The 26,805-nt window shown below is 44.5% G+C and overlaps 1 protein-coding gene across 7 annotated transcripts; it reads left to right on the forward strand.

The window, feature by feature from the left end:
* On the forward strand, positions 1 to 25,690 carry LOC146302194 (uncharacterized). 7 transcript variants are annotated; one of them, XM_084667546.1, is made up of 12 exons: positions 1 to 113; positions 10,048 to 10,130; positions 12,756 to 12,927; positions 13,788 to 13,920; positions 16,063 to 16,221; positions 17,048 to 17,113; positions 20,229 to 20,387; positions 20,558 to 20,651; positions 20,930 to 23,194; positions 23,486 to 23,613; positions 23,899 to 23,980; positions 24,600 to 25,690. In XM_084667546.1, the coding sequence occupies exons 2-12, from the start codon at positions 10,064 to 10,066 to the stop codon at positions 24,884 to 24,886; spliced, it is 3,612 nt and encodes a 1,203-aa protein (XP_084523672.1). In that variant the 5' UTR covers positions 1 to 113; positions 10,048 to 10,063; the 3' UTR covers positions 24,887 to 25,690. The 7 variants fall into 7 exon arrangements, with proteins under 7 accessions (XP_084523672.1, XP_084523429.1, XP_084523505.1 ...); XM_084667303.1 differs by lacking the exon at positions 1 to 113 and adding an exon at positions 3,093 to 3,406; XM_084667379.1 differs by lacking the exon at positions 1 to 113 and adding an exon at positions 3,093 to 3,406 and having other exon boundaries at positions 10,051 to 10,130.
* The last annotated feature ends 1,115 nt before the right edge of the window (positions 25,691 to 26,805 follow it).

The following is a 26,805-nucleotide window of genomic DNA, read 5'->3' on the forward strand; positions in this document are numbered from 1 at the left end:
CTTTCCTGCAGAGAAACTTCAGTGAGGCACACCAAATTACCCCAATTCACTGATGTCTTGGCACGTCGATGGATGAACGAACATAAAATTTGAAATATTAACCCGGCTCGCAGGTATGTAAACTAAGTATATTTGGAGTTTATTTTGGGTTCTATAAGGACCTTAATTTCGCTCAGCAGGCAAATGTGTTATACGTAGTTTTTCGACGACGGTTCTGGTTGATTGGGTTAATTGTTGCGCTTTCGCTGTATTGATCCGTGATCGTGTTACTTGATCAACGTCATGAATTATGCCGTTGACCTGTCATTATCATTCTGTTTAAGTTTACAATATTATGTATGCAAGTAATAGTGTACAACATCAATTATTTTGTCCCATATGGTAGCCTGATGACATTTTTGTCAGAGCAGGAGGGTCCCTTCGCAGTTAACTTTAATACTTATCAACTGAATGACAGCCAGGTAAATACTGAATCTAGTTCATCTGTGTTAGATCCAACTACACCAGTCATTTAGTTGAAGGCTGAGTCCCAGGTACTCAAAAGTGTGTGTGGGGGGGAATCATCATTTAGCCTCTGCTCAACTTGGTTCTAGGGTTGATCAGCTGGACACGGATGTGACGTGTAGCTGGTGTGTTTACAGTTGTCCTTCTTTTGTAAATGAGTCCCAGCTGAATGTTGGGGTCAACATAGAACTGGGGTCAGCCACTCGGAGCCTGTCAATGGGCCACCTGGGAACAAGGAACACACACGAGACCAAAACACTGTTAAATTAGCCCCCTGCCCCCCACTCTTATTAGATTATCCCCATGCAATCAAACTTTCCAGTTTAATTGGTTGCTCACTTGCCATATACGCACACAAACTGTGCAGCAAATGAGTTCCCTGTAGGTAAAATGGGCAGACAGTTCCTTTTATCAAGCTTTAAAACTCAGCAAGGCTCTTGTGTCGGTGTGTAAGGGAAGAAAGAGAAGTCTGCAGAGAGAGGAGATGGGGTGATCACAGGGGTCAACTCAACTCTAACTGTGTTTAACCAAGACCATAAACGCAGGTACTGGAATTGGATTGTTTGAACTGTGAAAACACAGAGGGGAGTTTAGCGACCACTCAGATGATAGGGGGTGTGAGGACATCGTTTCAGACCTGACTGTCTTTTCAAGAGTGTCTAGTAGTCTTGTATCTCAGTAGAAGACCCGGGTTGCAGTAACACAACTGACCCACACTTCGCTGTTGGATATTGGAGCGAGGTTCAGCCCCCCAGCGCTGGGAGCAGAGAGCAGAGTGCAGGGGTATGATTTCAGAGTTATTTACAGTGGAGCATACATGGACTTGATTAGGGCTGGTGCCGCCTAGCCTCCTGCCTCAGACGATGGCTTCCAGATGTGAGCAGACATTCCTAGCCGAACTCCGCTCCTCTCCGGCTCTCTGCAGAAGAGAGAAACTCCGCTCCACACTGAAACTCAGGGGTGGACCCCAGAAACCTGAGTCTGGGCGAAGTGTGGACACGACCAGGAGGATGGGGGTGGACAGAAGGGGGGGTGGGAGGCCTCTAGCTTACCCACAGGCACAGATTTGGCTTTTAACACAAGGAGCCATAGAAATGAGAGTGAGCATGCTGTAGGTTGCTTTTTTCTCTTTTTTTTTTTACAGCTTTGGCAGATGTCTTTTGATTGAAACTGCAGCACCTTATTCTCAACAGGAAGCTGCACCCCTCCACTGTGAATCCGCCTAATACAATGTTCCCAAATGAAAGGTCTACTGCCACTCAGCTAGTGTTAGCTAGCAGCAGCGTGCTTCCTGTGTTGAGGTACTACACAGACAAGCCTGCTTGGGTTTCTGTCGGGGCTGAGGAGAAATGTTTCAGGAAATACCGACACTGCTTTTTTTAAAGGAGGGAAACTGACCGACATTCCTCCTGGCTTTAAAAACACAGAGACATGATAGATGTGTGTTTGAAATTAGTCCACTTACCCTTTATGAATGGAAACATTTTCTGCCTGGAGATTCTGGGCAGATATCCTGGTGGTTATAATATTAGATGTACTACAAAATAACCAATTACTGATGGGCTATTGAAGTCATCTAGACCAATTGATATACCGAGATTCGGTAGATTAAATGACGTTTTGGATAAAAAATGTTTTTGTTATGTATTGTAAACAAATTGTATTCTTCTGTTGAGATTTAATTGTGAAGATATCTGGCGTATATTTGCCTTTCCTTTTACATAGCTACAAAGTATTCTTATAACAGACAACCTGACTATGGAATGTTGAAATGAACAAATGAGGTATGTGGCTTATAGGCTTGGATGCTGTCATAGTTCTTCAAGAATGCATTCTTGGTTCTGCCTGGGACAAAGTGCTGGCTTCTTGATCATTCAACTCATTTGTCTGATCCAGCTTTACTAGATCCTTCAGGGAACTCCAACAATGAAACTTCTCAGATACATTTCTCAAACACACAGCACCAACTTGAATTAAGATATTATATTGAATTGTATTCTTATTTTCCAAGGCCATGGTAGATTCGGTCATGCAATATTGATTTGATAGAGAATATTAAACTCTGCACATCAATAACCTTTATTGACATCCTTTCAAGTTGTCATGTCTTCTACATCCATCAAGACAGATGACTTAAAGTTGTTCCTAGTGGAGACATCTGTTGCTTGTGTTGACTCAGGCACCAGTACTCTATTGGCTGGGCTATTGCATTGTGTCGTTTCTGATTGGCTAGAGTAGCAGGACTGACTCCTTAGTCAGGACAATCCCCACATCCCCTCGTGGCTTTATATACACACGCACGTCCACATCCCCTCCACCGTCCACACATAGCTAATTATCACCACGACGCAGGGCAGAATTAAGTAAGCCCCGGGGTTGAGACAATAGGCCCAGCGGGATTCCATCACATTGGCCTGCCAGCCACTCTGTCGGCATCGAGGGGATTAGTCCCTGCGACGGAGACATTGAGGGAGTAAGGGAGGGAGGGAGTGGGCGGAGGATAGGAGGTGGAGGGGGGGATGGAAAGAGCAGCCTGGGGCAGGCTGCCGGTTTACTTGTGTCCTCCCACTCTGTAGGCTATAGTCTCAAGACAGAAGGACAAGAAACTCTCATCCCTCCAGTCAGCTGTTTCTCTCTCTCTCACTCTCTCTATCCTGATACCAGCCGAAGCTCTATTTCTGGTCTGGCTTCTGTGGACTAAAGAAGTTATAGTGTGTGTCGGACACTTTGGGCAGTAGTTACTTGTGAATACATAACTTTCAGAGGAGTGTTTTGTGCCGGTTGTCATTTGACCCAGAGGATGATCTAGAACTTGGAGAGAAGGGTCTTCTGTATTTCTGGTTGATTTATCCAACAAGGTTGAGACCATGGCTGGGATCTATGGCTGCTTGCGAGGAAACAAGTAAGTTATTTTTCTGGGAGACGCTTGGAGATAGAATTGCTGCTCAAGGACTAGAAGAAGTGTTAACTTTGATTGTATGCCAGCCAGAGTGTTTATTGGAAGTCAGCATGCCCATTCATGGCATTCAACGCTGACTATCTGCATATGCATGAGCTGTGTAAAAGTGCTTTGTGAGATGGGACACTCGCCCCTTGTATAGTTATATATTTGGATTATATTGATTTGCAAGGTTTTCATGCATGAATGACTTGTTCTCCATGAAACGAGTTGGCAAAACAGGCTTATCCTACCAATGGCGCTTTCGGCACAAACCCAATAAACTGACATGTATTCTGCTCACTGGTGTTAAGTAAAGTTCACCAGGATGTGTGAATACACTTTTGTGGCTTGGAGTAGAAGTGTCTGCTAATCGACAAGGCCTGTACTATGTCTCAGCCATGTGGACTTGAGACTTGCTTTGTTCATGGCTTGTTTAATTGGTGTATCAGGGCCCCATCTCTCCCTGTCTCCTTGTAGTCTCATGACACTGAGACAGTCAGAGCTTTTATAGACCTCTCGCTTAGTTCACTGACCGACTGGGAATAAAGAGAGACGGAGAGATGGAGAAAGAGAGTGAGTCAAATCTTTTGAAACAGCTTGAGTCACTGAAATACTGTAACATTTCACCGGAATTCTTGAATCTCTTATAAGCAAAGTGTATTATTCACATTCATGCCTGCCTCCATTTCCCTTCAGACAAGTCCTGGCCAGTATCAGTTGTTGCACCCTACTTCCACCCCACAACAATCTGATGAAACCAGGGGTAGCAGGGAGAACGTGCCAAAGAGAAGATCATTCAGGACTAGACTATGCCTCCCCACACATACTATTGCCCTTTAAAGAGAAACATCTGTACACGATCTGATGACCATGGATAACTTTACCCAATTCCAACCACATTGAGAAATGCAATCCTTTTGGGTGTTAGATATGAGAGACTTTTTAAAGCGGCAAAACCTGGACTGAATTCACAAACTTTCAAATGAGACTTATTGTTGCCAGGCCTTTTCTGAAATGTTGTCTGTGGCTGTGGGCCAATGAACTTGAACCTCTCCCTAAAATGTTCTCTGATAATTTGAAGAGGAAAGTACTGGTATGGGAGATATGGGGCAATATCACCCTGCAGGTCTAACCCATGTCTGAGAGGGAGTGAGCAAGTGTGTCAAAGAGAAGAGAACATAGTCAGACACTAGCCCTTATATGGCATGCATGGTGGAACACAGCTAATATTATTGCTTGGGTAAGAGGTGCTACAACCAAACTCGAAAACACTCAAGTCAGGTGATCAAATACTAGAAGGTATTTGAGGTGGGTTTTACCTCCCATCTTATTCACTATTGGGACTGTCCTGTTGGGTTCTTAGAACTTTCATTGAACAACTGAATCAAGTGCACCTCTAGTATTTGACTGGATTGCAGTATTTGAGACCAATATTTGCAGAACACCTGGTTTCCCACTAATCTGTGGTCTAGTGAACAGTCTTCTGCCTGGACAATCCCAGATAAAGACCTGTAAGGTAGGGTCAACTCTGGGTCATCAACCATGGTGTGTTTTAAAAAGGCTGGGGTTAAGCCAGACAGTCATTTAGGGATTCTTCTTTACACTGTTACACGTTACTTCTGACACATTTTGTGGAGAATCTAAACAGAATAGTTTTGATAAGAATGTTTTACTGAACTGTGCTGTAAAGTATATCTGGAAAAGTTGCCACTCTTACCTTTTTACTCACTGGAGCTAGACTGTGAAAAGGAATGTCTCCCTTAACTCTACAACATTTTCACTTTTCACTTAATTGATTGTAAACAACCTCTCATCCATACATCATATATATATATATATATATATATATATATATATATATATATATATATATATATATATTTGTGTACATTCCATGAATTTGAGTCATTCCTTTCATATTGAGGTGATGGGTGGAGGAAATACCATGGGTTTGTGGTTGTGGCCCTCTGGACAATCTTTTAGGTATGTGAGATATGCTCCTGCCTCTGAACAGCAGTTTTAGTGAAACAGACAGGCCTACTGTAGATCATTATTATCTGGCGACCCTGCTTCAGTCAAAAACAGATGGACTCTATGCAGATGAGGCATACAGTACTGATCCAAACCTGCATGGCAACCTTTTCTTCTTCCTCATGTGAAGGGGACGTGTGCCAAATCACACACACACACAGCGAACTCTTCAAATGAAAAATGTGTCAGTAACACATTTGAACATTTGCTTTGAGGTGGCCATCAGTGCCAAGTAAACAGTTGCAAAGTATACTTGTTATTCTACCCATGCCTCCAGTTTGTAGTGTGACTTTACAGGGTCTTTACTGGACATTGTTTCCCAGCTGTCTCTCACTACACACTCACGCGTCCCATATCCTGTTTGTTATTGTGGTCGTCGTCACCACATCGATGTATTTCCCTTTGGTGATAATGATGTTTCCCTACGCTTGAAACGAATGTTTGGAGAATGACCTGGCAAATGCCGTATTCAAATTGAAATTCTTGGTGCTGGACACGCTCTGCCATATACTTGTAAAAGGCTAAATTACGATCAACTTGTATGTTGAATTGCAGAGGACACTTTCTATATCTGTCCTTTCCCTCCTCGCCATGTGTATAATTACATTTGCCAGAAGCATCTCTCTTACCAGCTCAAATGAAAGACCTTTAAAACAAACTAGAGTCATATAAACTCACTAACAAGCCTTCCAGTCTCACTGCATGTTTGGCAGTCGGCACAGTTCAGTAACAGTATTCACGTGGGTAGCTCTATTTCAAAATTCTCCACTCTGGCTTCACCTCGTGGATTACAGGGTTGTCCATTCAGCTGTGACCGCTAAGAGGAACGCGCATCGTTGCCGGACGATGATTTAATCACTCCGGTAACCTAGTTAGTTACTGGTTCCCAATGTTTTTTCGCAGATGGATTATACTGATACATGTACTATGAATTGGATTGACTGCACTGTTTTTTGATGCATGAAGCTGACATTTTCTCGTCACTGTTTTTGTTATTTTCGCTCTCTTTGAATTTAAAATTGTTTATCTCCCCAATGGAACTGAAAAGGATTAGGTTGAGCTTAGACGTTATCACACTCTGTAATGTAAGACAAGATGAGGCAAGTGAAGAAATATGTTTCATATCGCATACTACAAGTCTGGGAAGAATGCCTATCAAATTTCTTTGTGATAGTAGAACAAAACAAATCCTAAATACCCTTCCAAACATGTTCAGACCTAGAACAATATGTTCTGTCCAGTAGTATGTGGATTTGGGCTCTGACGTTTTGTCAACATCAGCTGTGTGAGACTTAGACCAGATGGTCCTGTTCAGTGTGTGTGTGGGGGGGGGGGGGGTGGGTGTGTGTTTAATTTATTTTTCTGAATGCGTGTACGTATTTGGTTTGTTTGAGTGATATTGTGTGTGTGTGTGTGTCTTCAATCAAGTGGTTGTTAATGCCTAAACACCTCACAGGTCTGTGCAAAGCTAGTCTCCAATGTCATGCTCTATTGCGTAACACAGGTGACACTGTACATCTGGACACTGAGGTACAGAGCACACAGATAGCAGCGCAGCTAGGCTTGATAGGATCTTTAAAACAAGTAAAAGGTAAAAAAAAAAAGGCAAAACAAAATCAAATATGTTATACAGTAATACGTTATAACCAGTCATGGAGATAACATTGTTCCACCTTCAACTAAATATGTATTCAGGATCCTTCCTCATAAAGAACTTGGATATCGCTGTTCCAACACTCCTCTCAAATATCTACTGCTTCTTCAACATGTCTTCTGTTTGTTTAACAAAGTCTTTTCTTTCTGTACTTTGACTCTTCCCTTCCCACCATCAACCTTTTTTCCTCCTCCTGGTCTGTTCCCACCATCTTTCTCTCTTTTTCTCTATCTCTGTCTTCATCTCTGTCTCTCACACACACACACACACACACACACACACACCTCCTGGTCTGTTCCCATCATTTCTCTCTTTCACTCTTACCACTAATTTAACCTCCTCTTTCCCATCTCCCTGTCTCTCCTTCCTCTCGCTCACCTCCCTAAGTTGAGAGATGAAGCGGAGGACATCATCGCTAGGCTGTAGACTTGCAGGCGGATCCAGGTCAGTTTGTTGACACTGCTTGACCTCTGGGACCCATGTGCTGCTGGGTAGTGGAGTTGTCCTGGCTGCTATCCTGGAGGAGGTTTCCCCTGTGGCTGTGTTTCCTCCAGGGGCACAATTTAAACAGTGCCTTGGACAAGACATTGTTTTAGTGATTGCCATCTATGAGGCGCTTTCCAAGAAACACAGATTCTATTATCTGTTGTCCAATTCATGAACTAGCTGCATCACACTTTAAAATTATATTTCCGAAACATCAGGCTTTATCTCGTTCTTGGAAATCAACCTCATAATGAGTTTGTGTTCTGTATTATTGTAGAGTTTTGTTTGGTTTCTGTGTTGGTGGAATTGTAGCTGTCCCTGAGGTACACTCGCGCGTGTGTGTGTTTGTAGATGTCTAGATTTCTCTGATAGTATATGGACAAAGAAAAATAACCCTCTTCTCTTGTGAAAGACGAGGGAAATGAATATCTGCTATCAGATGAGATAAGAAGTGGAAAGATGGCTGGCATCACTGACTTTCTCCACAGACTCCTAATATGAAAGCTTTCGAAATGCATCCTTTGCTCTCTTCTTTGGAGAAATGGGATGTCATATTGACTTATCCATATCAGACCAGGACCAATTACTCACACCAAATACCTGACAGTGTCATCTACATGAGAGAATCAACTTTAATGGTTGAGTTGTTCCATTGGTTTCACTGTGCTACAGAGGGAGCCAATGTCAAGTACGTCCCAGCTATTTTAAAGTATTTTTGATCCATAGTGATTCAAGTGTAAATACTGTACTGGTGTATATATCTATGATGAGGGCTAGTCCATATTTCATGAGTTAAAGATTTAGAGTTAGCTAGAGCAGGTACACTGTGAGAAGAGAATGCTGGACTTATTCCTGTTAGGATGTAGATGTGCTTTCTTCTGTTGTGATGAGGAAGATGACTGGGCGCACGTCCACTACCTTAACATTCTGGAATGTTCCTACTCTGTAGCATATACAAACTTGAGCACAAGATCCCTCTTTAAACACTTAGTAGACAAATGAGAAACGTTTGGATGAACCATGTCACTGGAGGCTCATGTGTTGTTGGAAATGTGTTTTTGTGTTGCAATGTTTTTGCAATAGACTTTATTGAAAGTAACTTCGCTCTTTATAGCATGGTGTTACAGTTCATTCATTGTTTATATTTTGAGCATCTATATATCATTAATAGGGGATTACAAATTAATTTTGTCATGGTAATAAAAGTCAAAATAGTGCCTTTTTAGGCTTCATGTTTGATCAATAATGAACTCGTATTGAGTCTTGACGCTGTGCAGGAGGGTTGCAGTAGATGTCACGTACCAACAGGCTTGCACACAGGATGCAGCAGCTGATGTGATGTCATAGCAGGAAGTAGAGTACGTACTGTACCCCAGCTGTTTGTCACACGAGCCAGTTGGGGCCTCTGGTTTTTCTCAGGATGGGCTATTTCTGTCTATAAATTACAGTAACATAACAACCTCCTCTGTCTGGTGCTTAGGAGGTCTGACACAAGAATATTATAATTTCCACTGAAGTTTATTTTCCCCTGGTTTGTCACTGTCTTGTCACTGTCTCCCTCCTTGACTTGAATAAATAAAAGAAAAGTCGTTAAAGGCCATAACTTATGGAACACAGTCATTTGGCAAGACACAAAAAAATAGTCTTTATGAATAAATTAAGATCCGTAATCCCTTACAACCACCACCAGACATGTAACTCCAACTGTTATTTTGTGTATGGAAGGTCTGATGGTCATTGATTCAAGCCACATTTTCCTGTCTCCCAGGAACCAGGGGAGTTAGATTAGAGATAAGATTAGATAGAAATGTAGTTATCCCCACAGGTAAATTTTGGTGCCCTTAGAAATTTAGCAGTCATTGCTTATGTTTGCAGATGATGAGCATGAATGACGTACATGTCAGATGAGAATGGAAAATGTATCGGGCATACTTGTCAAGTATGAACCTTTTGGCAAAGTACCTCAAGCCCAACAGTTGAAATATTTTGAATGTTGATTGTACACAGGTATGGTTCTCTATGATGTTTTCTCGCTTTCTCTCAATCTCTCTCACTTTTACACACACACACACACACACACACACACACACACACACACACACACACACACACACACACACACACTCAGGATTCAGATTTATTTATTTATAGGATTTAGGATCGGCCTCTAATAGGCTGTAGAAATGGCAAATGAACTGTCCCTCCCTCTCTGTCTCTCTCCCCCTCTCTCTCTCTGTCTCTCCCTCTCCTTCCTTCCCTCCCTCTCACTCTCTCCCTCTCTCCCTCCCTCTCCCTCCCTCCCTCTCTCCCACTCTCACTCCCACTCTCTCTCTCTCTCTCTCCCTCCCTCTCTCCCACTCTCCCTCCCTCTCACTCCCTCTCACTCCCTCTCTCCCTCCCTCCTTCTCTCTCCCTCTGTCTTCTCCCCCAGCAGTGACAGCAGCATCATGGCCGCAGGACCACCAGATGTGATGATCACTCAGGACCCAGCAGAGGCCCCAGAAGAATGTCCAGGTAATTAACCTGAGCAACCGAACACTGAAATGTTTTACACCTAATGTTGTAGAATAACACATATCTTTTTTTTTTTTATTGTGTGAAATGGAAACCTAGGGTTGTTTACTTTAAGCAGATGAATAAGAAAAAATATTTGAAATTCAGACACATTTTTGCAGATTAAAGCAAGCCCATATAAGAACTTGTTTGCAAAAAATATTTGAGTCTGTTTTGACCATGAGCTGCTAGGAAACTCTACGACTGTGTGACAGGGTTGTAGATCCTATCCAATCAGATTACGGGGTTGGAGATCCTATCCAATCAGATTATCTAATCAGGGCTGCTTGTAGTTCATAAAGATTACATGACTCTCAATGCTGCATCTGAGAAGTGTTTGAGTGTTGCTGAAATAGGTGTAACCTAAGTGGTACTGTGGAACCAAAGACTAAGCTAAAAATAGAGAACACAAACATTCTGTGCTGATCGGTTCTATTGTCTCCCTCTCAGAATGAAGCATTGCTCTCCAGGGACCAGTGTACATACATATTAACAAGAGACTCTCAAAAAGAATGATAGTCTGGAAAATGTGTACAGCATCAGTCTTCATGTCAGCTCCCTAAAGAACCAAATCATTTTCCACTTTTTGTCCACCAACCCTGAACTCTTCCCTGCTGCACCCTGGGAAACAGGAAGTGAGGTCACGGGGGGGGGGGGACTGGCGCCGGAGGGCTTGGCTTGGCCTATCTTACATGGGGTGCGGATGTGGATTAGCCATTTTCTTTACAGAGCTGGTCACACTTAAGAGAGGGATGATCCCCTGAAATGGGATTAAATATCTAGCAGGGAGAGGGAGTGAAGGAGGGGAGGGTGAGGTCTGTGTAAATGGAGATTTTTGTCAATGGAAAAGGAGGTTGATCTCTGACTGGAAGCCAGTAGGGGAGCTGGGGGGATCCAACCCCATGTGATTCCCTGACAGATACCTCATGGGGGAGGAGAGGGCATGCCGAAAGGAGGAGAGGAAGAGGAACAGGAGAAAAAGAAGGAGAGAGTGATGTTTTTGGCTTCAATGTAGATGAACCAAGAGAAGGGAAAGGGTCTTCCCTCACACCAGAAACCTTGCAATCAGATTTCTTTTTTAATGATCTTGAATAATAAGAACTCTCAGGTTAAGTTATTGGCATTCCTATAAATTAAAACATAAAAACAAAAATAGTTCAGGGATCCTGAAACAGCAGCTCAGCTACAGTAATTTTCGGACTATAAGGCACACCCTTATATAAGCCGCAGCAGCTAAATTGAATGATGTGTACATATATAAACCGCACTGGACTATAAACCGCAGGTGTTTTAATCTTTAATTACCATATGTTGTTAGTTGTCGGGAAAGATATGGCTGCTTGAGAAAGCTCCCATGTATTAACCGTTAGCCATTAGCTGTAAAAATCCATAGATTAGCCGCACTGTTCTATAAACCGCAGGGTCAAAAAATGCAACACAAGGCGCGGTTTATAATCCGAAAATTACGGCAGTTTACTTTCTGTAGGCAGTCACAGCGGCTGGCCCTGTTTAAGCCCTGTGATGGAGCCAGAGGGTAAAGGACATGGAGGATCCAGACCAGGTTTGTAATAGGATCTACAACATGTGAGACACACACAGGATTGTCTCAAGTCTTTATATAGAAAAATAAACAGAGACTAACCGACACCGACTGTTCTCGCTAATCCGACAATTGTTCCCCTGCCAAAGGTCTTCATCCTAAAATTGTCGTAGAAGAGGTCACCCTCTCCTTGATATTGTACCGCTCTGTGGCTCGAGCCAGCTCGACCTTTTGATTTGAGTCTTGGCCTTTGTTTCTTTGACCTTTCTCTTCATGATGTAGCTATTATTACCAAAATAGGTATTGGTGGGTTGTTTACATGTGAAATGTAGTTCAGGAAAATATATTGGTTAAATATATAACACGTCATTTGCATGTGTTATTCCATCAATTGTCAACCGCCTACCTGGTTTATGTGGCATTTTGTTTATTTTAAAACAACCAACAAAATCTGGTTGCCAGGGGAGGATTTTTACAGACAAATATGCACCTAAAGTGCTTAAAAGGGGAGTTTTTAGTTTTTCCCACTGTGGCGTTAATGCCTTTGAAGACACAGAGAGTTTTACAAGCCAGGTCATTAAGGCTACCAGGGGCTTTACAACCAACACAGGGTCAATTACCATTATCGAAGCTCACAGTACACAACGGCTCATGGTGTTTGTGGTTCACTACCAGGGTTTCACAACATAATACTGTAGGTGGTCCCGGTTCTGGTTGAAGAGCCCAGATACATTGGTTTTACTTACTGTTCTTGAACCCAGAAAATCAGAGTTTTAATCGGATTCTAATGGTGAAAGAAGAAAGGTTCATACTATGGTTGCTGTAATCAAGAGAATAAAGAAGTATCCTAGTATCTATCATCTCACGTTCCACTTCCATCAGTCAATACAGGAAGTGAACAAATATAGTGCAGGCATTGGAAAACATTTGATGTGAAACACCAAAAGTTTAACAGCCATGGAAAATAACAAAGTTGATGACACTAGTTTAATCTGGATTGAAATGTAAACATGAACTGAAACGTTAACTGACTTTAAACGTTGCAGGAAAGAAGAAGTCAAAGTTCCAGACTTTCAAGAATTTCTTTGTGAAGAAGAAGAGGAAGGAGGCAACGGCTCCAGCAGGCGACACGGTGTTAAAGTCCAGCCAGTCCAGTGACAATGTCAACACACCTGAGAGCACCAGCCTCACGCGCTCCGAGAAGGACCAGGGCTCAGGGTGACATATTGCACCTTGATAACAACCTTATGTGCATGCTTGCACCACACACACATGCATACATATATAATATAGACACTGTTCATATCAACACACACATACATGCCATAACAGACACACTGAAATAGATTTAGACGTACACATACACAGTTACACAACAAATCCATTGCGAATGTTCAGTGAAGAGAATGTACTCATGAAACATTTACGAAAATCACAGAATTATTCTTGGATTGATCCGATTTGTCAAATACACACAGCTGAGAATACTCTTCAAAATACCTCCCATCAGAGAACCTAAAGGCTCCAGCTGGTTTACAACTATACAATGTTATACACACACATTTATCATAATGCAGGACACACTACTAGGAATGAATATACCCACACAGAAACCTGAATAACAAACCTACTGTTTCCCCTCCAATCTTCCGTCTGAGTATATTTCAGTTTGGGGTTCAAGTTTTTTGTACTGTTGATGTCTTCCTAAAGAAACCAACAGTGACTCAGCCTTCCTGCTACTTGAGGGTTTTTGAACCAACTTTATTAGATTTGTTTCTACATAATCTAATGAAGATAACCCAGTTTCTAGGAAGGTAATGCTTTCTTGTTCAGCAGACCTTTTGGCTGTGGTCTGAGGACAATACTAAAATAAGTAATGTAAGATATAAGTTAAAGAAAAAAAAAGTACACACACTGCTGATTTGGCCACCTTAGATTGTGACAATGTTTTGATTCTATGTTTTCATCAGGCTAAATACATAGAACTGTGAACAGAATAAGTGGTGAATTTTAACTTCCCTTTGTTGACACAATCACTTAACTGGTACTCTTTGTTTTCCTCTTCCTGTCTCCCACAGGTCAAAGATCAACATGGGCAGCAAGGCCCTGTCACATGACAGTGTCTTTGTCTCCGATTCGCCGTCATCGGTGGAAAAGGAAGGATTGGGTGCCTCACAGGACAGTATACATGGAAAAGTCAAATCTCTGCAGGTAGGTCATCAGTAGCAATCACAAGAGTTTGTAAAACATTTCAAGAATCAACCCAAATACACGCACATAACAGAATAAAATTTAAAAAATTGATAGAACACGATGTAACTTGAAACTAATTATCGTCTATAATTGTCTTACTGTAAGTATACAATCTGTGAACAAAAAAATCAACTTCTTTCTCAACCTTCCTGGCCTCCAACATGTAGCCACACACACATGGATAACGTGGTACATACTTGGTGTGAGTTACATTAAGTGAAAGCAGTATGTGTCCAGTCACTCCTAGCTATCCGACATTCAACTCTTAATCTGTATTGGAGCTGGCACTCTGCAGTGTATTATTAGCCAGCTTTCGGCTAAGCCTCAGCTCACTGGTCGCTAACTGGTTGCTAGCTAAACCCTCCAGGCTCAACCCCTGTGTTACTACCTGGTGTGCCCCAGACAAGATGCACAGTCACAGGGGTTTGACGATGCGTGTCTTGGTTTGTAGCGCTGATGCGGTCAAGGGTGGATGGTTCGCCTCTTTATCAAGCATCGTTTCCTGAAACACGCTAACTGAAATACCGCTATGTGACTGTGAGTGACTTTTCTTAGTCTGTTCAGGTCAGCCCGTCTGTCTTCGGTGACCTGGGTTTCATTCCTGGTGTGACATATTGCCTCAGGAGTGAGGAGGAGTGTCAGCTGCTCGGCTAACTAGGCCTAAGGTCCTATTACCTGGAAAGTGAAGGCACAGTCCCAGTCTGCCAAAGACTGTATGCCAAGTCTAGGTGATTACAGACAGCACATTCAAAGACTAGCCACAAACGAGTGTTTAAGGATAACTGAAAGAACCCCACAGTAGGGGAGTGCTTCATCCAGACAACAAGATTACTTCCATAAGTGGCTAACTTTAAGCAATCAGATATAGCTTGTTGTTTTCCAGATTAGTTGTTCTTGGTGGATTACAGCTACAATGTTGTAGAAATGTTTAGTTGTCAGTCATACACATGTTCAGTGAAATTCTGGAAGCTGGCCTACTGGATCACCTTGAATGGGATAACAGAAAGAGAGAATGCGTGTTAGAAAATAGCCGGCAAGGAGTTGAAGGGGGGGAGGCATGAGAGAGAACGGGGGAGGCAAGGGAGGAGGAGGAGGGACGAGGACAGAGGTGACGGTGCCCTTGGACGATTGTTCCGGGGCTATCTGGCGCAGGCTGACTAAGCTCACACAGATAAACACGCCATGAGGTTTGAGTTTCTGTGACTTTTGAGGCCCAGACACACGCATTGTTTCAGAGCACTGCTCAGAGGTGACTCCCAGTACCTTTGTCAGAGTGTCTTTTCACTGTGACCACAACTCTCCACCACTGCTCTGACAGGAAACTTCATCTGAGAGAAGCAGAGCCAAGTCAAATAGTGCCATATATCAAGTAAAGTACTTGGAAGTATTGTAAGTGCATGTAATCTAACTTTGTGTCATATATTATTAACTACTTACTAACTGAGAGTGAGGTCATGCCGGGAAATATATATAACTGATATCGCTATCGCTCGGTCGATACGGCAAAGCTGTATATGGCATTTTTAGCTCTTTTCATTTTTTTTAATGAAAATAAATGGTAGGCTAAATGTAGGTAGCTCTTACGTCTTCTCACGGTGTGTTTCAGGTGAGGCCTAGCAACCAAATACTTTTGATAGAAAGTGGACAACACGGTTCTGCTTAAAGGGCTTTAATTCCAACACAAATAAAGACTCTTATAGAGAGTTAACTATTTCTTAGTCGCTGTTGATGTCTTCAGTATCGTCTGTATAGTAAATATGACAGTACTAGTCTAGTCTTAGTCTAGTATCCGTATCAGACGCAGAGGACGTCAGAGGAGGGCAATAAGAATCCGTATCAGACCGCAGACCGGCGATGAGGTCAATACGCGGCTGGCATGACTACCTATTAGCCAATCAAAACGCTCGTACTGTTGTTGCCAAATAATAATTGCAAATATTGTTAAATACTCAATAGGAAGTCACTTCATTTTGGCCACGCAGTAGTCTGAAAAATTGAATCAAAAGTACAAACTAAAGCAAATTCTAAGTATTTGAATAGTGTTTGACTGGGACTTGATGAAGATCAGTCTTAAAGAGCGAGCTTGTTCTACCCCCACAGCTCCAGTTGAAGCAGGCTATTCGTCTGGGCTCCCCTCCCTCTCTGATGTGTATGAAGAGAGCCGATGATGGGGGAGCCGTGTCGGAGGATGATGGTCTACCCTGCAGCCCCCCCGAGTACTCCACCCTGCACTCTGTCCTGACCAGGGGCTCACATAAGGTAGGAGCACCATCCATCCACACAGGGACGCAACATTAACGGCGTCTCTTCTTTTTTTCAAAACCTTTTTTTCACACACAGTGAAAGGAGGGGAGAAGAGAACAGAGAAGCCTTAAACAGCGAAGAGTAAAGCAGAGTAAAGTAGAATAGAGTACAATATAGTAGTATAGTCCTCATCAAGTACTCATCAATGATGCAAACCTATTTTTGTAAAAAAAAAAAAAACGCAAATATATTGTCGAAACTTTTTGTAGAAAATATTTTTTTAAACCTTTAGAAACTTGTATAAATTTTTTTGGTTGTTGAACATTTAGACTTTTGTTACTACAGCCACACCAAGAATTGTGCCTCACCATGAAACAAGCAGGACAATTGTGTATTCTACTGTTTATGTATTCACATTGAAATTCAGACATTGATTTGAACCCCACGACTATGGATTCCTTAAATAGTGTTGCAAATAACCTACATCAGAATGTCAAAAAGCAAAAACACAAGAATTTACATTTTGGGACAGGTCAAGTTCAGTTTGGGACGGTTCATTTTGCACTTCGAGACGGTACTGGGACAGTGAGGAAAAATATTTTTTAGGAGCCCACATCTGTTACACCCACACTGTAACATGTCTGGACAAACATCCAGACACACCCGTAGCTTTCAACACAGGTTATTGGCGCACAGCACAGTGTAGACGTGCAGACACATCCCAACCCGCCGTCCTCCAGGGAGCTTCCATTTGACACAGAACGCACACATACACCTGCACCCAACTGCTGAGTAGTAGTTTAATGATAACGTTTTCCTCTTCTCTCTCCTGTCCCGTCAGTCCTCCAACCTGGTACAGAGAAACAGCTCCCTGAGCCTCGAGGGTACAGACAGTGATGACGACCAGGTATCTTCCCTCAAAATGTCTCCTCTTCTAAGCATTCACACTTTGGGATCATTGTAAAAGTATTTTTTTCTTTAAATGAGCATTGTCTACACACACCTATCAGGTGATATGTTTCATGTGGTGTGATGAGCGAGTGTGTTTGTATCAAACCCTATACATGTGAACAATGAATATCAAGACTCCAAACGAACCCTTTAAACGACTCGCCTCCTCCGGAAACACCCTTTACATGCAGTTTTGTCTGAAAAGTGCAAGTGACTCACAGTGACACAGGGTGAGGAAATGGGATTTCAACAGCCAATTGCCCCCCCCCCCCCATCTGTTATTGCCAAAAGGAAACAAATTAGCTGGAAGCAAAATTGGTCACATCGCGGTCAAAGCAAACAACAGTGCAAGAGAAAAATCACTCAGGTCTCAACTTTATTCAAAGTGTTCACCTTTATATTATGGGTCCTTGTATAATGTAGAACTTTTCAGACGGGAGGCGGGTCCTCTTGACTGACTGGCAGGAAGTGGATCCAGAAGAGGGGTGTCCTGCTGTCAGGGGACTAAGGTGTTTGGACTATGTCCAGAAATACTCTACATTCTTGCTCGCTTGCTCAAGCTCATGAGTTGCTTTCGGCAACAAAAAAATCCAAGGTTTTATCAACAATCAAGATGGTTTCGTGTACATTACAGAGTGTGTTGATAGTCTAACATTGATTCATTTAGACTAATACTGTTGACACAGATCTACTGTAACTCTTATGTACGCATACCTGGTTGAAGATTTATGTTTAAAGTTTGGGTTAATCAATATTTAGTTGAACATTTGTTCGTTGATTATCTACAGGACAGTATATATAGTTAGATATCCAAAAGTAGTAGTGTCTGAATCTTTTTATTCTGTAAGGTTTAGGACCATGAGGCGCTGCTTGTATAGCAGGAGATGCCTTATGAACACTAACTTCATGTACGCAGCTTCTTTGGTTGCATGTGAGTAATCAAATGTAATAACAGCCACAATAACGGATCTGTTACTTGAAGTAAACAAGCATCCGTGATGGTTTGTGAGGCAGGGACTTCAACCGGGTAATGTTTCAGGCCAGTTTGCATGCTCCTTACAATGGGACTATTGAAAATGCATGCATTCATCCTCGAACGTTAAAAGCGTATGTTTTCGTTTCGCAAAGATACTGGATTGAATGGGATCTGCAGGTAAACGTAATTGATCTTCTCAGATTGTAAATAGAAATGCCTTCCTTGAAGAGAAGTGACACCTGGTATTTTTGTGATGATGTGGAGAAGGCAGTACAGAAAGTTCTAAAGCACCAACACCACTCTGCACTCTCGCCCAGATATCATCATACACACACACCCACACACATATGCTGACCACCGCAGACACACAAACTCAGATAGTCTCTTTCTCTCTCTTTCTCTCTCTCTCTCTCTCTCTCTCTCTCTCTCTCTCTCTCTCTCTCTCTCTCTCTCTCTCTCTCTCTCTCTCTCTCTCTCTCTCTCTCTCTCTCTCTCTCTCTCTCTCTCTCTGACACACACACAGATGCTCTTGTTTGTTCGTACATCTCCAAATAGTTGTCATGTGCCGTGTGTGTGCTCTCAGCTGCACCACGAGCCGGAACCACCCAGAAGCGCTTATCCAAGCCTTATAAGGAAGTCCTGCTGTTTGACCTCTTCCAGGAACATCCTCTCATTTCCTCTTATCTTTCCCATCTCCTCCCTTCTCTGCTCCTCTTTTCCCCACACTCAGAACACTCCCACCACAAATGTCCCTCTGCTGATGTGAGGCTAAAGACAAGCATGTCCTTCTGCAGTGTTCCTGCAGGATGTATTGTCTGACTGTGAGTGTGTGGGTTCGCTGTGTTAGGGTTAGGCTCGGTCTTCCGTGCGGTCTGAATGCATTCCATTGGTTTCCTGAGGCAGCCAGGCCGTCTGCAGTAGATTGGAGGGGGGGGGGGGGGGGTGTACTTCATTGCTATGGGCCAGAGTTTGCCAAGGCATGGCTCCACACCAATACGCCACCCACCCCCCCCCCCCCCCCCAAACTGTATAGTGTTCATTGAAACGACTATGGATATAGTACCAAAGTAAAAAGGGTTAGGGCAAAACACTCCAGGAATAAAGGGAGCCTTCAAAGCGAACGTAGGAATACTCTGGGCGACTGTAGTCCGGGGAGTGAGGCTGACTGCTTGTGACATCGTTTGATGACCAGGTTGTCGTCATATCTGGCCTGGTCATTTTCTTTGTCCTGTAAAAAAAAATACATGTGCCTGTTTTTAGTATCCCCAGTAGCGTCGCGTGACCGTTAGCGCACATGACCCTCGTTAACTCGTTAGCACCTGGTCTGTTACCGCTAAAGCACTTATTGTTTCTGTTTAGGGTCGGTGACCTATGACATTCTAATCAGTCCCATAGAAGGAATGCCTTGTGGGCACCTGTGTTTGGGCTTACAACACAGTGGACCATTATATATGAAATGCTCTTATTGAGGGATAGAACAACTCCATACTACAATGTGTTTAAAGTGATGGTAGATTCTGAGGGTAGAGACAACTTTAAAATGTCCAGATCCAAGCCTGCCTGACTGCCTCACTTCCTTACTCCCTGCCTGCCTTCCCAGCAGACATCACTGCAGTCGGTGTGTTTATTCTGAAGGCGGACAGGAGGGCAGGGTGAGAGATGGTTCCGACAATGGCTGACCCTGACTGAGTGTTTGTGCAGCTGGGCTCTCATCTCTCCTCTCTCCCCTCCTCTCCTCTCTCTTCTCTCCTCTCTAGAGCTCTCTTCTCATCCTGAGGCAAAGACAGAGTTACAACCTACAGTCCTCTCAGTCTTGAGGGTTGGTGTGTTAGTGTAACAAATTGTGTCTCGACATCCATCATTGTTTCTTAGTTTCTATTCTGTTGTCCTGTCGTTTCTCAGACCCTGCGCAAGGGAATGGAAACAGGCACAGCAGTTTAGTTTTGGGAGTTTTTGTTATTAGTCGTTCCTCTGATTGAAAGTTGGACCATACTGTGTGAAACGGGTTACGGTGTTGTTGGATGAGATACATCCGTCTTGTATGAAAGGTATTACTACTCTCACGTAACCCCCCCCTCTCTCTGTCTCTCTCCAGTTGTCATGTGACCCAGGCTCCAGGTCCATCAGTCCCCTGGTGGTCCCAGCAGCAGACTTCAGCCAGCCGGCCAGTCCCATGGTGTGCCTGGACAACACGGCCGCTAGACACCGCCTCGCGGTCCGCCACCACGCCTGCACCAAGAGGAAACCCACCACCGTAAGGCACACGTGCACACGTGCACACGCATCCAGTACGAGTCTGTTGGAGGGGGGGGGGGGCAGTAATGTGTATGTGTTTCTATGTCTATCTCATACACTCACTAACTTAATAGATTACATTGTGAAATGTTTATCAATTGAGTAATGTTTGTTTCTCTCTGTGTGCAGAGGGTTGAGTGCCGGTCAGAAAGAGACTCCCTCCAGGAGGAGAGACTGAGTGTTTCTATCCCAGAGTCTGTAGACGAGGGAGAAGAAGAAGAAGGTGTGTATTTATTTGAAATGTATTCAAAGTAGTAGTTAACTAATATAGAAGGAAAATAGATTCCAGATTTTCTGTATTACTATGAAATACAGTATAATGACAAGTATGAAGATAAGTGCATATGTGATTAAAAGCACTTAACTGCTCAGTTAATCTGTTATACATGATTATTTTAACAACTGCATTGTAGCTGTGCTGCCCACTGCTCTGACAAATTGTGTGCGTGCGTGTGTGTGTGTGGTGCTGTGTGTGTGTGTGGTGCTGTGTGTGTGCTCCAGACGTGGACAGTGACCAGGCCAAAGCCCCTGCCACGGATGAGGAGGCTGAAGATGAGCAGACGGATTCCAAACAATCCCAGCATGCTTCGGCAGAGCAGCCCCCGCCGGCTGATACCGAGGACGAGCTGGGGGCCGGACAGGAAGTTTCTCACGGCCAGGATGCCCCCCCATCCTCCTCCTCCTCCCCCGCCCCACAGCGGGATGAGTCCGACTCGGAGGAATGTCTCCCAGCGGAGCCCCATCCCAAGACCCTGTCTCAGCCTCCCTCCCTGCCCAGCTCCAGGGCCTCCTCCCTGGACTGCCTGGCCTCGCTGGAGACCCCTGCTGGAGACTTCCTGCTCGAGGCTGGAGGGGCTGGTGGGGAGCAGGAGGAGGAGAGCTCCTTGCTCCAGGAGGTGCTGAGCTCCCTCAGAGGCCCCCTCTCCTCCTCCCTGGGGCTGGAAACCGAGGGTGGGGTCTTGGTGAAGCAGGAGGAGGAGAAAGAGGAGCAGGAGGAGCATGGGAAAGTGGAGGAGGAGGAGGATGAGAGGGAGGTGGATGATCTGTCCTGTGGCCTTGACGTCTTGACCACATCCTCTGACCCTCTAGCCAAACCATGTGACCCACCCTCAGACTCGCCCCTACAGGAAGAGGCCACTGCCCTCAGGGACGGACCTCGGTCTCCCGATGAGTCACGCGAAGACCTCACAACAGCAGAGTCGGAGGAGAAGGATGGGGAGGATGTCGGCGATGAGGAAGAGGAGCCGGTGGTGGATCGCTTCCAACCACAGGAGGAGAAGCTGGACAGTGCTGAAGAAACCAGTGAGAACGGCACCAAAGATGAAAAGCCCACAACCTTCACGAAGGAGTGGAACGAAGGAGAGAGTCAAGCAGAGGGGGAGAAGGGAGAGGATGCGCCGGATGCAGTGGAAGACGTGCAAGAAAGACATGAGGAAGAGGAGGAGAAGGAGGAGGAGGCGCCGGAAGGAGAAGAGGAGGAAGAAGAGGATGTATGTGAGGAGAGGAAGGAAGATGAGGAGATTGAGGAGGAGGATTCAGAACCAGCAGAGAAGACGGTCGTTTTGGACCCTGAAGAAGAGGACAAGAAGGAAGACGAAGGTGTACACTGCGGTACTGAAGTGGAGCAACAGCCAGCAGAGATGACTGACCTGGTCGTCATCAAAGACAAACCAGAGAGCCTGACTGACCTGTCAGAAGCCCTACTCACACACCAGTCATCCCTTGATGAAACGACCACAGCCCAAACAATGATGGAAGCAAAAGTTCCAGGAGCACCCGTTGTGGACCAAACTGTTGTGAACAATTCGGAGGTAGACCAGAATGTTTTGGACCAATCAGCCACAGACCAACCAGTCATGGACCAGACAGTGGTGGAACCTAGCTCTTCAGAGCCCAAAGACCAATCCGATACCCTCCCACCAAGCGAAGAGGAGGAGGTTAGTTTGACCCCTACCCATACCAGTACCGGTACCAAATCCACTCTGTTTTCCTTCAGCTCTGAGCAGACCTCCGGGCAGCCCTTGCAAGCCCCAGAGGATGCTGGGAAAGTGCCTGGTGCTTCTGAGCAGGGTAAAGGCATCCGGTTCACCATCGCCCCCGCCTGGCAGAGGACCCTCTCAGGAGGAACAGCCCCCAAAGACCCCAAAGACGATCCTCCCTCTCCATCCGCCTCCCCCTCGCTCTCTCCCTCCCCCTCATTCTCTCCCTCCTCCCTCGCCTTCTCTCCCTCCCCCGCCTCTTCTCCCTCCCCTGTCCCCGCCTTCTCTCCCTCCCCCGCCTTCTCTCCCTCCCCCGCTTTCTCTCCCTCCCCTCTCCCCGCCGCCCCTGCCAGCTCCTTAACCACTCCCGGGCTCAGTGAAGCGGTGTCGACGGGGAAGCAAGACGGTCCCGTCCGAGCTGAACCGACAAACCTGGCGAAACCTGAAGTAAATACGAGTCCTGTGAGAACCCCGACCCCTGTGGAGGCAGGAGAAGCTCCAGCTGCAGGTCGACCGGCCAGAGACCTCCCACCTCAGGAGGAAGGGAGCCCAGAGAACCTTTTCGGCGTGCGCCTCAGAAAGACGTCCACCTCAGCTCTGCTCCGCTACGCCTCTGTGTCGGAGAGCGACGCCCCTGCGCCGGAGGTCGCACCCCCCGCTCACTCTGCAGAACAAACAAAAAGACCTGCCCCCGATCCTCCGGCCCAGCCACTCAGCAGCAAGCCTGCCGTACCCAGGAAGCCAGAGCTGCAGGGAGAGAGCGGGGGGAAACCCAGGAGAATGCCAGGTAAGCAGCGCCCTGTTCTGAGCATTCAGTGTGTCTGTCTATCCTATTCCTTGTTGTAAGCGCTGATCTAACATAGCAATGCTTTCAGTTGTATTCATGTCGCCTGGTTCCTGTTCTATAACTTGTGTTATGGAACTGCAGAGTGCTCTCTCTCAACTCTAAAGACATGAAGTGCCTTCGTATTGGTTCCTTTTTACTTTATCATGGGCCTAAGCAAGTTAGGCTGCTGGGGTTCAGTTATTGTAAGGTGTCTACCAGCAGAGGTTTCAACGGTCCTGGGTTGGGTTTCAGAACCGATGGTGTCCAGAGTGCCTAGTGGAGGTTCAGAGTCTCCCAGCTGGATCCACATGGCCAGGCAGAAGCAGCGTGTCTTCAAGGAGAACTCTGTGGAGGAAGCCCAGCAGAGGACTGCAGAGAAGGTGGCCACATAGGGTTTTGTCTTTGTTTATTAATCAAATGAATGTCAATCAAATGGAAATGTAATGTTTGATTGATTGATAATGAAATGCAACGGGGGTCTTCCTTTGACCTGACTGCATTAGAAGGAGTGTGGAAGGAGAAAGTGTATTTCTAATTATTATCTATGATATTCCATTAGAAACACTTGCTGTGTTCATTCCAGGTTTGGTGACATTCACAAACACATTCCATCACAAGTCATAAGTTACATATATTTTATATTCTTTTCTATACCTCTCTTCAAGGAGGTGCCAGAGACGGAGCCCATTCCTGTCCTTTCCAGTCCTATCAAAGACCATGCCAAGCCTGGAGGGTCTCCCATTAAAGGTTAGATTCATATTTTTGGCAGAGACACACACACTCCTAAACTTGTAAATAAACACGCCTATGTTTACTCACAAACAGAGAGACTCGTCTCAATCAGTTCCTTTCAGAGGGATTTTGGTCCACAAAGGAGAATCATTTACATATGGCTGCCCCCATGTGGATTGTTAGAGTGGTAGAATGTGCCCTTGACAGGATATAATTTAAAGCCGCCAAGTTCTTTTCTGAACTTCCCTGCTTTCCTCCAGCTCAAGTTTGATTGACATGGTTTGACACAATTGGTCAAGTAGGAAGGCCTGCCTCGCCAAAGGTGATTTGTAGGAACAGGATCGCTGGAGCATGATTGCCTGAAAAGTAGTCGGCTCATCCAAAATTTGAAATTGACCTTCCACGAGCAGTGGAACAGTTATACAGCTTACACAACATGTTTATAGCACTATTCTGTTTTACTAATCTTACTTAGTGCACCTTTAACTAATTTTCTCCAGAAAATGCTGTAGAGTAATGACAGTTAAGGCTCCTAAACAACCTTTACATTTAGATAGAATATGTGGTTACTAAATGCTAGTACGATGGCAATGATAGGACCAGACAGATGACACACCTCAATCATTCATTTCAGTGAGCTATTCTCTGGAGACATCCAAGGCCGCTGTGACGGATAGGGAGGGGAGGAAAGCCCTGACCTCACCTGGCCCCCCGGCCGTGGCCCAGAAACCCACACAGCCCCAGCCTGGGCCCCCAGCCTCATCCCCCAAAGCTCAACCCCCCCAGCCCAGCGCTCAGGCACCATTGTCCCAGAGAGCCATGTCCCCCTCAGCCCCGCTCCCCCAGGATGAACCCCCCTGGCTGGCTCTGGCCAAGAAGAAAGCCAAAGCCTGGAGTGAGATGCCTCAGATCGTCCAATGAGGAACGGGCGTCACACGCTAACTGTCTGTCCGTCTCTTATGTCTGTCCACTGATGGACCAGAATGCATTTGCACACTGACTTTTTTTAAATAGATAAATATATATATATGTATATGTAGGGATATATTGCGATATATCTCTCTAACATACCTTTCTTCCACTTTGCTATATCATACTCATACACTCAAGCCTCTGATTGGATGGGTGTCATATGATGTCACAGGCCCCTCTGATAATGTGTACGTGAAAGAAAGAGAGAGAGAGGTTAGATGAGATCATATAAGACAGGAATTGAACTGAATTGAAGCTGTGTGTCTTTAAATATGACAAACCAGTAAGTCTTAATGTGTTTCTTTGTTTTAATTTCTCTTTGCCAGTCATTTTGGACAAAGACTAAACCTGTAATGTCAATGTTACATATATGTGTGAAGCGTCAAAGTGTATCATCATTGGTCAATACAGACCTACCTTAAATCTCCAGTAGCCTTGGGTCAAAAACTTTTGGCAAATTGGGTGCACTTTGGCTATAAACAGTAAAAGCCAAAAGTCCTAAAAGGGTTCCAAAGATTTACTGTGAGGTAAATCAAATGCACCTAAAATGTTTGGTCAATGTAGTTGACCCAGTTCTGGTCCTTGGTTTGGTGGACGAGTTTAAACGTGGTTGGATTTAGAGCTGGACTGAGCTGAGGGTTTCTTTGTATTTATTAAATCTCTGACATGTACGTTTTATGTAATTTGTTTGTATTTTTGTATTGCATTTTGAAAGTGTGTCTTGTACATAAAATGTGCAGTAAATAACAAAAATGTTCCCTGTTTTGTTTTTATAACTGTACTGTAAATGTTACTGTAAACGTTTTTTTTTTAGATTGAGGTCAAGGAATGAACTAATCATTTTTTATCACATCTGTCTTGTACATGTGGATGCTCTTAACATAAAAAAATGACCAAATATGGTTCTGTATATAGAGTCCTTGATTAAATACCACCTTTGTTAACAGGGGGGGGGGCTGACCAAAATAGAAGTCTTTAAGCACCCACTCAAAGACACCTGCAGTAGCAAATACAATCCACAAGGGGGCGAACAAACACAGAAAGAGAACCTGGTTGTCAGTGCTTCCTACAGTGATTGCTCGTCAACAAAATTGCTCTTACTTTTGACAGAACGTTTGCACCCTCACGTACTGTATTATTCAACTTGAAACGTCACATTCTTTTGTCACTTAACTCGTTTTCTTCCAGAGATGCTGTTGACATCCGTTGCACAACACGAGTCAGAGACGGCACAGCCTGACCTCCTCTAGACACAGCTTGTTGTGCTTTATTCGGGATTGCACAAGCAGTGCATTACTCATGTCAAGGTATTTATTAAGGCTGAGGGAGGAAGGCAGCATGCTCCGCCCACTCTGGTGTCTCTGGGGCTGGTGTGGGGCCTCACAGAACAAGCACAGTTATATAAATTGTTGTGAGGCCGTCAGGGGACAGTCACAGTACATCAACACGGTGTCCTGTAATGTTCATAAGGCACTGGGAACTTGTTCGCGGACAGAAATAACGATGGTAGACTGTTGAAAGAGGGGGCATACAATAGTACTTTCATATGCATGGGTCAAATGCTTTTGGCTAATACGTATTTTATGATTGATATCCTTCAATACATCTAATGAGAATGTTCAGTTCAGATTCGACCTCTGTTCTGTGCTTTGGAAGGTGGGCTTGCTGTGACATCGTCATGGACGCTAATCTGCTCTGTGTATTCAGATGACAATGGTGAATAGAAGAAGGGTGTTAGCCAGTGTGGTGACTCGTGAAATCTCTATTGTGCTTCATAACCCTGTGTGCCAGGTCACAGTGGGTGAGAGGGGCAGAGCTTGGCCACTGCGTATGTGGGTTTGTATTCACGATTTGTGTGGAACACAGTG

Source organism: Hypomesus nipponensis, chromosome 1 (genome assembly GCF_054491055.1).
Source record: "Hypomesus nipponensis isolate SF chromosome 1, ASM5449105v1, whole genome shotgun sequence".
Classification (NCBI taxonomy): Eukaryota; Metazoa; Chordata; class Actinopteri; order Osmeriformes; family Osmeridae; genus Hypomesus; species Hypomesus nipponensis.